The sequence below is a fragment of the Paroedura picta genome, chromosome 1 (assembly GCF_049243985.1).
Source record: "Paroedura picta isolate Pp20150507F chromosome 1, Ppicta_v3.0, whole genome shotgun sequence".
Lineage (NCBI taxonomy): Eukaryota > Metazoa > Chordata > Lepidosauria > Squamata > Gekkonidae > Paroedura > Paroedura picta.
Genome location: NC_135369.1, coordinates 169,214,036 through 169,230,220, shown reverse-complemented (window position 1 = coordinate 169,230,220; position 16,185 = coordinate 169,214,036). Strand labels below are relative to the sequence as shown.

Below are 16,185 nucleotides of genomic sequence, written 5' to 3'. Positions count from 1 at the left end.
GAGTCACACAAGGAACTGAATACACACATTCACCCATATTCTTTAAAAGGTCAATTAGCCTTAGAATTCCCTTTTTCATAAGCACTTGTACTTATGAACAAGTTTGTATTTAGTGTTTTAATTAATTGTTTGTGTTAATAGCTAAAATATTTTTTTGAACCAGGCAGAATCTTGAATAAAACCAAGCAGAACTCAATTTTCAAATCACTTGACTGCATTCAGACCTCAAGGCAAACCTCATTTTTGCTTGAAGGGGGCACAAACATTGCTTGCTCTTACATGTTTCATCCCGTCCCTTCCCCTCCAGGGGAGTGCTCTTGGAGGCTTCCTGGTTTTGAAAGATTTGAATCGTTCTCCAATTTGCAGTGGTACTGAAATATAGATGTGTGGGAAGATGTGGTGAATATCTCCTCCAGTTTGGTGAAGTAGCTACTTCTAAATGCCATGGCGAATTTGATCAGGGAAGGTTTCTAAAATTAGGAAGATTTCAGTCCTGTTCCATCTGAAGGAAGGAGGGATGCTAAACCAAGTATGTGAAAAATAAGCTGCGTTCATATTTGTTACGGATAGACATCTTGTGATGTCTCAGGATTGCCATTGAGAAAATTATGTTTCCCCCCTTATATACGAAAGACATAGTTGTTCCTAGCAATTAACAAAATGCTTGATGGCCAGCGTGCCAGTCCAGTGCTCAAAAGGATGGATGGATTGAAGGGCCTTCAAGCAGAGCTTTGCTGATCATCCGTGTTTATTATTTGCCCCTTTCCACTGCAGCTCCCTGAAAACCAGCTCTCAAAGTTCAGGGGATATAGGACTGAACAATGGGAGCTGCTAATTTGCAGACAAGTTCCTCCTCCACATGCAAGGGGAAGTGTTCATTTGTTTACAAAAGTAATCCATATCCACACTATTGTTACTAGTTCAACCTGAATTCTTCAGAGAACTGACTGACTAACCTTAGTACAATTCAGTGCTCCTATCTACTTTTCAAAGCAAAACCGAAAAGGGAAACCGAAAGCCAACCTAACCAGAAAAGTTAGGAACCCAAAGATTCAGCTGTAAGAATAATTGTTTTAAAAAATTTAACAAATATTTATTACATAAAGTGCACTAATTCAACATATTAAAAACATAGTCATCGTAATTTTAAAATAACACATTTCTAACTGCACATGAGATAGACCAACAGAACGAACCAAACACATGTATAAAATTAAAATCAAAAGGCTTGCTGGGTGCCAAAGAAAAATCTGTTAGGTGCTGCTTCAACTAGTCTTTCTAAGGTATCTGATTTGGAGCCCACCTTCTAAAATGTGCCCTTTCTAAGGCCACTCTCAGTTTTTGCCCAGCTCTAAATCAAGACTGCATTCCCATGTGTGTCAGAAAAAGCTTTAGAAATATGATGTTTTTAAATGATGATGACTATGTTTTTAATATGTTGAATTAGTGCACTTTAATAACTAGTATCAAAGCCCATTTTAAAAATGGGCTTTGAAAGGGGAGGCAGGCAGGAGGGTATGAGAGGGTGGCCGCGGCTCGCTTTGGTCTGCCAAGCAGGCTACAGGGAGTGGAAAGGCCGCTCCCGCCGGCAGCAACAGGGCTTTGCGGCCTTCAGGGAGGCTCCAAACTCCACCACCCCCAGCTCCCTCCCAACAGGAGCATACCTGTGGGCCGCAAAGTTCTTTCACTGCTTCTCTCCTTGTGGGCAACAATGGAGGCTGCAGCCACAAGGCTTCTAGCAGGCAAGGAGGGGGGGGGAGCTGGAGGGGGAGGGCCAATCAGGGTGGACCTGGACGGACAGGGCCCAGGACAGTCTCTTCCCAGGAGGCAGTTTCCCAAATATATAAGGGAATGAAATAGTGTTAAGGATATTTATAAAAATTTTAAAAATATATTTTTGGGTTCCTAACCTCTATATATCTACCATAAGTTTCTCACGAAGTTTAGGGAACCATTTTATTAATATCTTTCATATTTTTGCCTTCTGGTATAGACTTCAGTGGACTCTACTAGGTTTTATTGTGCCAGTTCATTGACATTGTTTGCAGTTTATAGTTTCAGTGTAAGAAGATATGGGGAGTCCTTAATAAAGGAAGGTCAAAACTATGCAAAGTCTTGGATTCTGAGGTAAATTGTTGCTAAGAGCAAGTAGTGATTTTTGCTGATTCCTGCTTCCCTCTACAGATCTCTGGTTTGTCCTGCATGCTGTTGTTGGAGATTTTCTGTTCTCCAGGAACAATGTTTTGGGCTGCAGTGGGAGGGAGAGAGATGTGGAAATCCCATCACACAAATGAGCCTTCCAGTAACAAAGATTTACCTTTGGATCCATCCAGTGCTTCTCCAATAAGAGAACAAACTATCCTCTTACCTGTTTAATACATAGCACACCTTGGTAACCTCCTTTCCCAGAACTGTAAAAAAAAAATATGCCAATGGGGTTATAAAACAATGAAGAAAAAATGGAGGGAGGAGATATGAGAGCTATAGAGGATTTTCCATGCATTTATGGAATGAGGTCTGTATTTCAGTATACATATTAAATTTATTATATCACCGTATAACTTCTGTTATATTGCGGTACTTCTGTTTCTTAGCAGAAAGATGCTCTGCTTATAATAGACTGCCAGGAGCCCCTTCAGCTTGTAAGCCAATATTTTAATTTTGATTTGAAACACTTCATTATATCGAAGCAGGTGACGATTTCGTAATAATCCCTTTTGTGCAAGAGCGCAAAAGCTTTGTGTGTGAGAAGCGCTACGTCTTTCAGTTTGGTAATTTCTCCTTTTTCTTAATAGCTGCTACCTGCCAAAAAATTTTGGGAACCAGATGATCCAGCGAAGGATGGACAAAAAGGCATATTCCTTGGTGATGAATGGAGAGAAACTGCCTGGGGAACACCTCGTAAGTGATTTTATTTTACTCGCTTGGGTCCAAAAGCAACTTACACTGCTGTTCTTGCCTCCATTTTGTTCTCACAACAACCCTGACAAGTAGATTAAGCTGAACGTTTGAGTGGCTCACCCAGTAAGCTTCCATATGAGGATTCAGACCTCGGTCTTGCAGATACTAGTTCAATACTGTCCTTGGTACACCATACTGACTTATTCCTTGGTGAAGCATTGGGAGACATTGTGAAGGAAAACCTTGCCAGTGGTGGCCTTCCAAAAATCTCACGACCATTCAACTACTGAAATGAGACTAGCTTTATAGAAATTAATCCAAAAGAAAGTCTGTCTAAACACCCGGAAGACGTTCCTGATCGCTGGAGCAGTTCCCCAGTGGAACAGGCTTCCCTGGGAGGTGGTGGGTTCTCCATCTTTGGAAATTTTTAAACAGAGCCTGGATAGCCATTTGACAGAGAGGCTGATTCTGTGAAGGTTCAAGGGGGTGGCAGGTTACAGTGGATGAGCAATAGGGTTGTGAGTGTCCTGCATAGTGCAGGGGGTTGGACTAGATGACCCAGGAGGTCCCTTCCAACTCTATAATTCTAAGTCAAAATGTGAGTTAGTTAATTTTTTAGAATAAGAAGAAGAGTTGGTCCTTATGCCGCTTTTCTCTACCTGAAGGAGGCTCAAAACAGCTTACACTTGGCTTCCCTTTCCACTCCCCACAACAGACACCCTGTGAGGTGGGTGAGGCTGAGAGAGCCCTGATATCACTGCTCGGACAGAACAGCTGTATCAGTGCTGTGGTGAGCCTAAGGTCACCCATCTGGCTGCCTGTGGGGGAGTGCAGAATTGAACCTGGCATGCCAGATTAGAAGTCCGCACTCCTAACCCCTACACCAAACTGGCTCCCAGCTCTATTAAAATTAAATTAAAATTACCACTGAACAATAATCCCATCAGTTTCAAACTATTTAATACTTATCTGCTTGATAAATGTTTCGGCAAAGAAAGACTTTTTAGAAGAAGAGTTGGTTTTTATATGCCGCTTTTCTCTATCAGGAGTCTCAAAGCAGCTTACAGTCACCTTCCCTCTCCTTTCCCCACAATAGACACCCCGTGAGGTCGGTGGGGCTGAGAGAGCTCTGACAGGACTGCTCTGTGAGAACAGCAGTATCAGGGCTGTGACTAGCCTAAGGTCACCCAACTGGCTGCACGTGGAGAAGGGAATCAAACCCATCGCCCTTAACCATGACACCAAGCTGGCTCTCTGTTGGTGCAGATTGTATCTAAACAATTATAATGTCTTTCAAAACAGATCACTCCATGTCCCAACCTATTATGGTTCAGAGAAAGCCTGGACACGTTTTTCATGGCAACAGTGAAGTGAATGCTGTCTTATCTCCTCGATCAGAGAGTGGTGGCCTCGGCGTGAGCATGGTAGAATATGTGTTAAGTTCTTCTCCAGCCGATAAATTGGACTCCCGGTTCAGGAAAGGAGCTTTTGTAAGTAACTCGGTCGTATCACCAAAACTGATAAATGATCCTCAGTTACGCCAGCAGGCGAGCTGCACTGGTTTTACTTATTTAGGTGAGGAATAAAATGAACTAAAGCTTGGCTTCCTGTTCTGATCTGCATGTAGGAAAGGATTGAGATGAAGAACTGACTTTCCCAGATGGAGCAGCCTGGTAACACTACGTGACACTAGTATAAAAGTGCACCATGTAAAAGATTTTTGCAGACATGTGAGCTCTGTTGTGCACAGAAAACAATAGCATGTTGGTGTCTGCATGAGGTTCTGCTTCACATTACTTGTGTGAGTGTTCTGTAGAAATCAGTGTCCGAGATCAGACGAGATTAGCCGTGTTCAGGGTGGTATGGCCAAGCTTACAATATCATCAGGCAACGAATTCTGGACATCGACTGTCAGAACACTATCGCTGGAGCACGCAGAACATGCTCTCCCATCTTTTTTGAAATCTGTCCCCCAGCAAGAAGGATCCCGGAGTACTTTACATCTTTAAAATCGCCTTCCCTGAAGCAATTTTTTTATGCTAGCAAGGCTGAACCTCCTACCAGCAGCAGTGACTAAAGGTCGGTACGCTAAAATCCAATATGCTGACAGACTCTGCCCACATCCTGCAAAGAAACCCGCATCTTTTGTGAGCAACACAACCATCTCAGAGAACGGTACATATACCCTCTCGTGTTGACGAGCAAAATTCACAGTCCTGCAACAACAGTGCACTTTCTTTTATCGGCTTATAACCCTCAAGTAACCGGAGGCATTGCAAAATTCCTCCAGGAGATTTTCTCCAAGCGATCTGGGATCTGAAGCACCTTGTCTTTTATATAGATGTTTTGTTATGATTATGCCAATAAAGGTATTTAATTGATTGATAAATCGGTGTCATCTTTAGTAAACTAGGAGCCAAAGTGATGCATTCAAGAGTTTCCGTGGACCTAACTGGGGCTTTTGCAGAAGTTCCCTCTGGCTGTAAAAAGCAACTTATGAAAGCTTTCTCTGATACATGTGGGGAATGCACTCTTGATTTAGAGCTGGGCAAAAGCGTAGAGCGGAGGCCTCTGGAAGTGCATATTTTAAAGTTGGGCTTCAAATCAGATACCTTAGAAAGACTAGTTGGAGCAGCACCTAACAGATTTTTCTTTGCCACCCAGCAAGCCTTTTGATTTTGATTTTATACATACTGTATATACTCAAGTATAAGCCTACTTTTTCAGCACGTTTTTAATGCTGAAAAAGCCCCCCTAGGCTTATACTCAAGTGAGGGTCCCATTTACCTGTTATTGTTGATATCTTGGTAAAGTTAGGCGCCTCGGCTAAAATTCAGGTCGTCTTATGCTCACGTATATACGGATAAGAGCATTCCCCCCAGTAATTTGACCACTGAGGAAGACCCCTCAGGGTTGAAACGCATTTGGTCCATTCTGTTGGTCTATTTCATGTGCGGTTAGAAAGGTGTTGTTTTAAAATTAAGATGACTGCTGTGTTTTTAATATGTTGAATTATAGTGCACCTTATGTAATAAATATTTATTAAATTTTAAACAAATTTATTTTTGCAGCTCAACCTTTTGGCTCCTAACTAATGCATCTGCAAGAATGTCAGTGCATTTGTGTATTTAAGTTCACTGTTGAATTGTCTTTCTGTAGCTGGTGAAAAATGTCATGCTCTTTCTTTGCAATTTTAAAGGCCATAACATGAGGATGTATTTAGATATGTACATTTATCAGTCAATCCATTTTTATTATATCGGCACAAAAAAAAGCCATAGCAACAATGCAGAATAAAATGAAAATGCCCAACAAGATAAAATGTGAAAAGTAAAATAATAAAAACTGGACATGTCTACAGAAAGTTTTAAAATACAAAGTCATTATTAAACATATATATCTAATAATAAAGGAAGACCATAGAGTCCAGTGTCAAATGGCAAGTGACCTATAGTGGAGCAGTCCTGGGTCAGGAATACTTTGGTAAGCATGCCCCATCATCTTTTTATTCTTCAGATGATAGCAGCAAATCCTTCCATTTGGAAGGTAACAAATTGGCCCCATCTGCCAATAGTTACTAATTTCTCCTGATCAGACCTTATTGGGAAGCAGGATATGACGATCTGCAAAAATCCATTACATACAGCCTCATATCTTGGAGCTGGGAATGTGATGTGGGATGCAGGCTCAGTAGACTTTTGGTCACAGGAGCAGACTTTTCTTATATTGTTGTTGTTAGGTGTGAAGTCATGTCCCACCCATCGCGACCCCATGGACAGTGATCCTCCAGGCCTTCCTGTCCTCTACCATTCCCCAGAGTCCATTTAAGTTTGCACCTACTGCTTCAGTTATTCCATCCAGCCACCTCATTCTCTGTCGTCCCCTTCTTTTGCCCTCGATCGTTCCCAGCATTAGGCTCTTCTCCAGGGAGTCCTTCCTTCTCATGAGGTGGCCAAAGTATTTGAGTTTCATCTTCAGGATCTTGTCTTCTAAGGAGCAGTCAGGGCTAATCTCCTCTAGGACTGACCGGTTTGTTCACCTTGCAATCCAAGGGACTCACAAGAGTCTTCTCCAGCACCAGAGTTCAAAAGCCTCAATTCTTTGATGCTCGGCCTTCCTTATGGTCCAACTTTCTCAGCCATACATTGCAACTGGGAATATCATAGCCTTGACTAAACTCACTTTTGTTGACAGTACGATGTCTCTGTTTTTTAGGATTCTGTCTAGATTTGCCATAGCTTTCCTCCCCAGGAGCAAATTTCTTTGCTGCAGTCCCCATCTGCAGTGATCTCAGAGCCCAGGAAAATAAAATCTGTCACTATCTCCATTTCTTCCCCATCTATTTGCCAGGAATTGAGAGGGCCGGATGCCATGATCTTTGTTTTCTTGATGTTGAGTTTCAAGCCAACTTTTGCACTCTCCTCCTTCACCCGCATCAACAGGCTCTTTAGTTCCTTTTCACTTTCTGCCATTAGAGTGGTATCATCTGCATATCTAAGGTTGTTGATATTTCTCCCTGCAATCTTGATCCCAATTTGTAACGCCTCTAATCCCACCTTTCTCATGATGTGCTCCGCATACAAGTTAAATAGGCAAGATGACAGTATACAGCCTTGCCGAACGCCTTTCTCAATTTTGAACCAATCAGTGATTCCATGTTCAGTTCTCACTGTTGCTTCTTGACCTGCATATAAGTTTCTCAAGAGACAAATAAGATGCTATGGTATTCCCATCTCTTTAAGAACTTGCCACACAATCAAAGGCTTGATTGTGCTCCACACAATCAAAGGCTTTAGCATAGTCAATGAAGCAGAAGTAAATGTTCTTCTGGAACTCCCTAGCTTTCTCCATGATCCAGCGTATGTTGGCAATTTGATCTCTAGTTCCTCTGCCTCTTCGAAATCCTGCCTGTACTTCTGGAAGTTCTCGGTCCACATACTGCTGGAGCCTAGCTTGTAGGATTTTGAGCATAACTTTGCTAGCATGAGAAATGAGAGCAATGGTGCGGTAGTTTGAACATTCTTTGGCATTGCCCTTCTTTGGGATTGGAATGTAAACTGACCTTTTCCAATCCTGTGGCCATTGTTGAGTTTTCCAAATTTGCTAGCATATTGAGTGTAGCACTTTTACTGCATCGTATTTTAAGATTTTGATCCCATTAAAACAGCCTTCCAAGACTGCAAGCAGTAAAATATATACTAATAAGGGTCCTTCTGTGTTTGCAATTCTTTAAATTGGTAAAGTACTCTGAAAGAGACAGGGGAGAGGGAGAGAGCTGTCTATGCAGCTATGTTTATGAAGTATAGGTGTGCTTAAAGTGCCTACTAGACCTACAATGGCTTGAGCACTCTGATCTAACAGTCTTTGTTTTACTAGAGTTCAAGGGTCTTCAAGTATTCTACTAAGAAGCCAAGACTAGCAATTACAATCAGAATGCGAAACTGTCCCATGAGTTATCCTTCATCTTCCCATATGCTAAAGCTAATAGGGCCTGGGGATGTACAGAAGGTACAGAGGGTGATCTTCAGCTAGTAATTCATGGTGGTTTTAACATTTTCTTGTAACTAAATTAATGGTTTGTATTCATTTGCTAAACTCTCGCATTTAAGGAGAAAACTAATGTTAAATTACTAAAATTTGATTCTTCAGCACAACTTTATAACTTTGCAATTTACAGAGTGCAATTTTTAGTAAACTGTAGTGTTCACTGTTGTAGTTAAGGTTGGTTTGGGTATTCTTTAAGCCTTAACAGTTTTCCTACCTATAGCGGTAATATATTTGACAAAGCTGAAACTTGGCTAATTGAAATGTTTGCCAAATGTGGGTTGACTTGATAATGTTTACATTGCAGTGTTATGTAAAATTAGATTATTTTGCAGAGTTTCTTTAGTGTTCTGTTAAAGATTCAGATTGAAGCGGATTTTTTTTTTCCCCTTCAGGGCACAAGAGAACCCGAAGCAGATGGCCCCGAGAAAGGAGACCAGAAAGGCAAGTCTTCCCCATTTGAGGAAGACAAAAACAGAGATCTCAAACAAGATGATGATGATGTTACTAAAATAAACGGCAGAGGTTTGCCAAATGGAATGGATGCCGAGTGCAAAGATTTTAAGTAAGCATTTAAATGTAATCTCAAGAAAGTGTGTCTAAATAGGTCTGCTTTGTGTTTCAGGCATAAAGCTTTTTCCACGTTCATATAATTTGTTCACATTCTGTGTTGCTCTCCGTATTGCAGTGCCTTACTGTGAGTTGCGTGAGACAAATCAAATTAGTGGCTAAATGGTCTAATTTGGTGGCAAACTTGTGAACCTGCGTTCTGCGGGTTGTGAAGTGCGTCAGGTACTATTTCAGGGCATCTTTCTCTTTAAGATGAATAAAAATATGCTTCTTCACAATCCATAGAGATAAACTGGAATAAATTTGTTGTATCCCCCCGTGATGTGGTATGTAAACCGTCCTGAGTCATATGGAAGGGCGGTATAAAAATCAAATAAATAAATAATAATAAATCAGTGACTTACTTTGTAAACTCTCCTGTTAATGCAAGTGTTTGGTTTCTAGTGTTTCCTATCCTCCCTTACCCTTCCCTGGGCTGTTGTTAGTTTATCTGCTTGTTGAATCTGGTGCTGCAGTGCAGTTGGATGCTCATTGCTGGGCCTGGTATTTTTCTGTTAACTTAGTTTTGTTATTGCCGACTTTATTATTTTACTATAGGCTGTTTTAGCTTTAGAAACTACGTTGAATGCCATATTAAAGGTATCCCCTGTGCAAGCACCGAGTCATGTCTGACCCTTGGAGTGACGCCCTCTAGCGTTTTCATGGCAGACTCAATACGGGGTGGTTTGCCAGTGCCTTCCCCAGTCATTACCGTTTACCCCCCAGCAGCAAGCTGGGTACTCATTTTACCGACCTCGGAAGGATGGAAGGCTGAGTCAACCTTGAGCCGGCTGCTGGGATTGAACTCCCAGCCTTATGGGCAAAGCTTTCAGACGGCTGCCTTACCACTCTGCGCCACAAGAGGCTCATTGAATGCCATATTATGGAACTTTAAAAACACTAGAGCATATCTTTTAAACCTACAGTTAAATAGGAGCTTGAATAATAAATGGAAATATACAGTAAGGAAAATGTCTGTTTTCTGTCCATGTTTCAAAGAGCTGCAGTCTAGTCTGGTTATATTCCCAAGTTTGTCCGTTCACTTTAGTTTTTTCTTCTTTTTTTACGAATTGTTTAGATGGCATAGCATTACCACACTGCACAAAGGATATTTGCATGGTACTCAAAATGGCTGTATATTGGGTTTAATTCAGATCATACTGTGAACAAAGCAAATTCACAGAAAGGCTGTTTGCCCCATTCTTCTTTTCAGTTCTTGTATTGCCTGAAAAGTTCCTGCAAAGGGTTGGGGTACTCTCAGAAAGCATGATATCAGTCATGGTGGGCTACAGCCAAAACAAGAATTGCACTCCATCTGTGGACTTGTAAATAGAGCACGCTCCTCAAAAGGAGCAAAAACTCAAGCAGTGGCTTACTTCTATAGTCAACAAAAGGCCAAGGGAAGAATTCCATGAGCAGTGGAGCTTCTACTTGGACTATCTTGGAACAAGCAAAGAAATGGGACTACGGGGGATGGGAGTCAAGGGATGGGAGTATGCTGTAACCAAAATATATTTCTCTTATTTTCTGTATATCTTCATAAAAATGAAAAAAAATCTGTTAAGAAAAACCTCAAGCAATAAATGGGGAAGGATTTTTACTTATCACTGCTTCTGGTTGCAGGTGCCCCACAACATACACACATTGCTGACAGTTTCCTGACATAGGAAGTGAGCTATAAGAGGGATACGGGAGTGGGAAGGACAGCAGTTTCCATGCATCTAACTTGTTCTTTCTCATTCGGTTCTGTTTTAGGTGCTTGGTCTAATATATGAAGTTCACTTTAAATGTGTTAACTTTCTCAAATTCCATTCCTTTAAGCCGTTTTCAAAAAGCTGACCTAATTTTTCCTTTTTCCTAAGCAGTCGTACTCCCGGAAGTCGGCAGGCCTCCCCAACGGAAGTAACTGAGCGCCTGGGACCCAACCCAAGCACCTCTGAAGGATTGGCTTCCCTTCCTAATCCTACAGCCCATAAGCCTCTGGTAGAAGAGTTTTCAAACTCTGAATCTCAGAATTTGGATGCTATGGAACAAGTGGGTCTAGATTCTCTGCAGTTTGATTATCCTGGGAATCAGGTACAGATGGACTCTTCAGGAGCTACTGTGGGACTCTTTGATTACAGTTCACAGCAGCAGGTTAGTGTTTTTGTGCATGGCAGCTTTTAAGGTTGGAAGTACATTATAATAAACGTGGGCTGTGACCCAAAATAACAGCTCCGTAATGAGTCACTCCCTGCTGAGGCCTTAACCGTATGTTGTGGAATCTGCTGTATTGTTCGTCTTCCTCACATTGTCTGCTCCATACCTGTTGTTGGTAAGGAAAGGTGCAACACAGCGTTCTGTGTAATTTCATCTACACCTTGCGTAAAGCAGCAGGGAGCCTACAACGCAAGACTGCCCCTTTTGTCAGAAGTCCCCTCTGGGTCATTCTGCTAAACACATAAATCGAATTCTACTTCAGCTAAAAAAACCCTCAGCACTACTGGTGACTATTGGTGCTATTGGTGAATGTGCGCAGTTTAAATTCTAACGTGGTGCTCCCAAAGTAATGAAACACGTCTGCTTTCTCTTTAGCTTTTCCAGAGGACTAACGCTCTTACGGTTCAGCAGTTAACAGCAGCCCAGCAACAACAGTATGCACTGGCAGCAGCGCAGCAACCTCATATAGGTGAGATTCATTTTTCCAAAGCATGTCTGCGCCACAGGCCAGTGTATAATTTTTACCTGTTAGGGGGGAAAAAACGGCTCACAACCCGGTGTGCTTTGCGGGTGATGTATCTTATTGAAAAAGAAAGTGTATAGTTTTCTGCTATGATGGGGTTGGGTTGGATCCAGAACAAAAATGCGGCTTGTGCTAAAGCTCTTGCCTAAAGAGGAACACAGGAAAACAGCCGTGGTAGCGGCTTGGGCTAAGTCAGGCCTATTGAAACTCCACTTGTATTTCTGCTTGTGCAACCAGTTTCTGGGAATGATAATATATAGGGAGGACAGCGCAAGGTCTTGCACAAATAGAACTGCACAATAGTGTCTTTCAGTTTCTATTTGGTGTTGCTGGATCTAAGGCCTAGGATACTGTACCATACTGGAAGTATATCCTGGCTTAACGTTGATGCTCTCAATGTTATACATTTTACAATGAAATTGGGTTTCAGTGTGTACAGTATTCCGATAAATTCTTTGAAAATGCCCTCTGGAGCTCATATTCATGAGTATTTCTTGACATTAATAATAGAAGATGCTTTAGCTGTATTTTTCCATCCATTACTTATTGCTCCATCCATGGCTGGGCCCTAGCACAGTCATGAAGAAGTGGTTTCTACTAGGAGTGTGCATTCAGATCATCTGAGCCCAAAAATATATCTCTTATTAATTCAGCCAGGTTGTGGGGGATGGTGGTGGCATTTTTTTAGCTACCTGAAATGGCCTAACCCGAAAAATCCCAAAAATATTTGGGTGGGGGGGTTGGGACTGCTGAATGGCAACAGTTAAAGGACTCAGAGCACTTTTAAATACCATCTGAGTGGACTCTCAGTTTGGAGATGGCATTTAAAGGTAACGTGTTACCTTTAAAGTTTAAATATTGCCAACAGAGGATGGGAGCACCACCTTTGGGAACCCATAGAATTGAACACCCTGGTCCAATCTTTTTCAAACTTTGTGAGGTTTTTGAGGAGAGGCACCAGCAGCAATGCTGTGGAATTGGTGCCTCTAGCTCAAGAAACAGAGCCCCAGATACCTCTGGGTCGATTCTTCATTATAGCCTATGGGGACCATTGAGTATAATGGCCCCAATAGGATATAATGGATCCAAAGAAAATTCACTGTTTCTGAATATTTATCAAATCTGAAAACTCTACTGGTATTGGGATTCGTGAATATTGGGAGAGATAAATATTTTGGGAGTTTGGTATATCCGAACTATATCTTGGGTATGTGTGTGAACACCCCTAGTTTCTACATATTCAAGTAAAAAGGCATAAATTATCAAAAATTCTCTCTCCGTAATGTGATAAGAATTGAACACACTTCAGGGGACATAGCAATTTGAACAGCCGAGAGTTGAAAGTGTGGAGGGGCATTAGGCTCAGGCCAATATGAGAGTTCCAATTTTATTTAGAGAGATTTTTATATGGTGTGGGATTTCCAACCCCTCCCCGCTAAGTATTCTTAACCAGCGCTTAACTTGCTGCTTCTAGTGGTGGTGTTGATAATCCAATGTCATTCAGTAGAGTAACGAAATGTGACTCTTTACAGACCGCATAGGCAGGAGGGACCTCTCCATGTAAACAGAAAGAAGTTGTAGTTGTAGGAAATAAAACAGTGTGACTGAAAATGCTTTTTCCTGAGCAGAGGGATGTTCAGGGGAATGGATTGTCCAAAGGAGTGGAGAGCAGATGTGCCTGATCAAGGTCATAGTGGCCTAGTAAGGAGGGGGGGAATAAAGTTGGAAGATACATGGCTGTTCTCTGACCTCTGTGCACCACCTATTATTATATTGTATAAATGTCATTGAAGGGTATGGAAGAAAACTAGAAACCTGGCAAGGGTTTAATTGGGACTGAGGAAGATATGCTGCCCCCAGCATCTCTTCAAGAAAGTGGAGATGTTAGAGCACCTAACAATGTATTTTTCTGGAATGAAATTTGGACTGGGGAATCTCCTTCTTTGGGCATCTAATCTCCCAGCGCCAGCTTTTCCCTCCCTTCCAAGCAGCCATGACAACGCCAGGCTTTGAGGCTAGGAGGACAGGAATTGACCTCCCCAACCCTCCCAGAACATGAATAATCTCTAGCCCCAGCGTGTTTCCTTTGAGATCGTGTCCAGTGTAGGTTGTGTGAATTTCTGAGCCCAGTCAATTTAAAGATTGCTTGGTTTAATCCCAGTGACTATGACAGTGAATATGTGATGCTTGTTTTTGGTGAAATTGAACCTTTTGTTACTGTAACAGGTGTATTTTCAGCAGGCTTGGCTCCAGCTGCTTTTGTGCCAAACCCATACATTATCAGTGCTGCGCCACCAGGTGCTGACCCATATACTGCAGCAGGCTTAGCTGCAGCAGCCACGCTAGCAGGTAAGAGACCGCTATTGCCAAAATAATTTGTTTTGGAAACGCCTGATTTGGAGACCTTTTCATGTAACCAGCGTCATTCGTCCAACCGCTGGCACTTTTGGAAAAAAAAGGAGCAGTTAAAGTTTTAGAATAGCCTTGCTTGTATCTGAATGAGAATAGCTTGAGTATATATATCGTCTCAGTACACTTTCTGCACTCTTTTCTGTTGCAGTGACTCAAATGTCGTGTTGTGAATGATATCAGATGTAAGGAAATAGTAATCCTAATGAAGACTTTGGTCCAAGAACACTTCATATGATTGGCTATCCAATGTCAGGGCTTCAGATATGATTTTGTTAACTAAATAATGGAATTGCTCTTATTTCCTACAGCTTTTCAGTTAGAGTGACCATCTCACCTTCTGTCTCCCTACCCCTAACAGAGCTAAGGGAATTGCAGGGAATTAGTTGTTTGGCTTAGCTTTTTCCTATCTGTGGAAAACGGCATAAGGGACATAATGGGAGCCCAAAGAAAGTGATGGAGGAAACATCAGCATTATCTGGCCATGATAATTTTAACCCGTTTTATACAGCGCCCTGTATATTGTGGGAGGGCAGGATGAAAATTCAGTTAATATTAATAATGATAAGAAGAAAATTAAGTACCCTTATTTTTCATAGGAGTGATTTCTATTAATGTGGGGGGGGTGTACTTTTAAGATGGAAATGGCCGCATGTAGACTGAGATGGGACATCTAGTTGCGGTTTCCAGTGTTCAGGCCTGTTAATGCAAAGGTCTCTGAATGATTGGTTAGCACTTGGACACTTGGCTTCAATTTTCATTAAGTGTCTTGTTTTACTGACATTATCAGTGGCTATATTCAGACATCAGGATAAATGGGTTTCTTAAGCAAGGCTTGTACACTAAATTGCATTTTAGGGCCAAACTACATCTATCATGTATTCAGCATGGGTATTTGCAGTAGGATACCAGCTGCAAGTTTCGTGTGGCAACTCAATTCAGAAGTGCTGCAGGGTCCCAATCTGGACCAAGACTTCCCCGTCCCCATATACCCTTACCCTGAAATAGCCCCAGGGGCATTGTTTGTTGTGTTGAGAGATGCAGATGCCTTCAGTGCTCATGCATCTAGCCCCCCGCAGGACAAATAATGCTGCCCTGAGGCTGTTTCAGTGGCAGGGCAAAAATCCCACGCTCCCCTGCTGCATGGTCCTGATATAATTGGGACCCCTGTGATACCTAGTATCTTGGAGCATTGATCGGATTCGACACAATGAATGAGTTCTCCCCCTGAGTGGAGGACATCTTGTTGGGTTTTCCCAGTCTGTTCTCCAGGGAGGCAGGAACAAGACCCCCCCAAAACACACACACACACACACACACACACACACACACACACACTTCCTTTCACCTGACTTGTGTCCTGTTGATTCAGTCTTCTTCCTGCCTCAAGGGAGAGCACTAGATCTCAGACTAGGATTTGATACAATGAGTTCTGAGCTATTTATTTGTCAGGGGGGCTGAATATGAGTACTTTTGCGTGTGTTTTGATCCCTTTAGGCATTTTAACATTTGAAGTTTGCGTTGTAGTCAGGACTTTTCTTTTTTGTCCCATTCATACAAACTTTCAAAATGACGTGCAGCAGACCAAAATGCCCGCGGGTTTTCTTTTCAGGCCCAGCAGTGGTTCCTCCTCAGTATTACGGTGTTCCTTGGGGAGTGTATCCGGCCAATTTGTTTCAGCAGCAAGCAGCAGCTGCCGCTAACAACACAGCCAATCAGCAGGCTGCATCACAGGCACAGCAGGGACAGCAGCAGGTAAATTGGTTTGAAAGGCATTTCTCTGCCTACTTGTTCAGTTTGCCATGTGAATAGTTGGTGCTGTAGCCTGCTCGAGAGCTCCACGTTTCTTTTTCTTGCTGAACTGTAGATTGTAAATGGACGTTCATTAGACTTTCAAATGGATCAGCAGTTCTCAATGTCCTTTCCAATGAAGAGGGCCACTAGTGTTGTGAAAGCTCCTCACCTGATTTTAAAAAGCCTAAGTCTGTGGAAGGCAGGGT

The 16,185-nt window shown here is 42.1% G+C and overlaps 1 protein-coding gene across 13 annotated transcripts in view; it reads left to right on the top strand.

The window, feature by feature from the left end:
• The window catches only part of PUM2 (pumilio RNA binding family member 2), a 78,260-nt gene that overhangs the window by 27,649 nt on the left and 34,426 nt on the right, over positions 1–16,185 (top strand). For 5 of the 13 annotated variants that reach the window (XM_077311550.1, XM_077311560.1, XM_077311568.1 and 2 more), the window contains exons 3-9: positions 2,796–2,901; positions 4,204–4,391; positions 8,841–9,010; positions 10,917–11,190; positions 11,629–11,722; positions 14,003–14,125; positions 15,798–15,940. In XM_077311550.1, coding sequence (XP_077167665.1) covers positions 2,796–2,901; positions 4,204–4,391; positions 8,841–9,010; positions 10,917–11,190; positions 11,629–11,722; positions 14,003–14,125; positions 15,798–15,940 — 1,098 coding nt within the window. The remainder of the gene's footprint in view (positions 1–2,795; positions 2,902–4,203; positions 4,392–8,840; positions 9,011–10,916; positions 11,191–11,628; positions 11,723–14,002; positions 14,126–15,797; positions 15,941–16,185) is intronic. The other 8 variants (XM_077311584.1, XM_077311576.1, XM_077311528.1 and 5 more) reach the window with 4 other exon arrangements.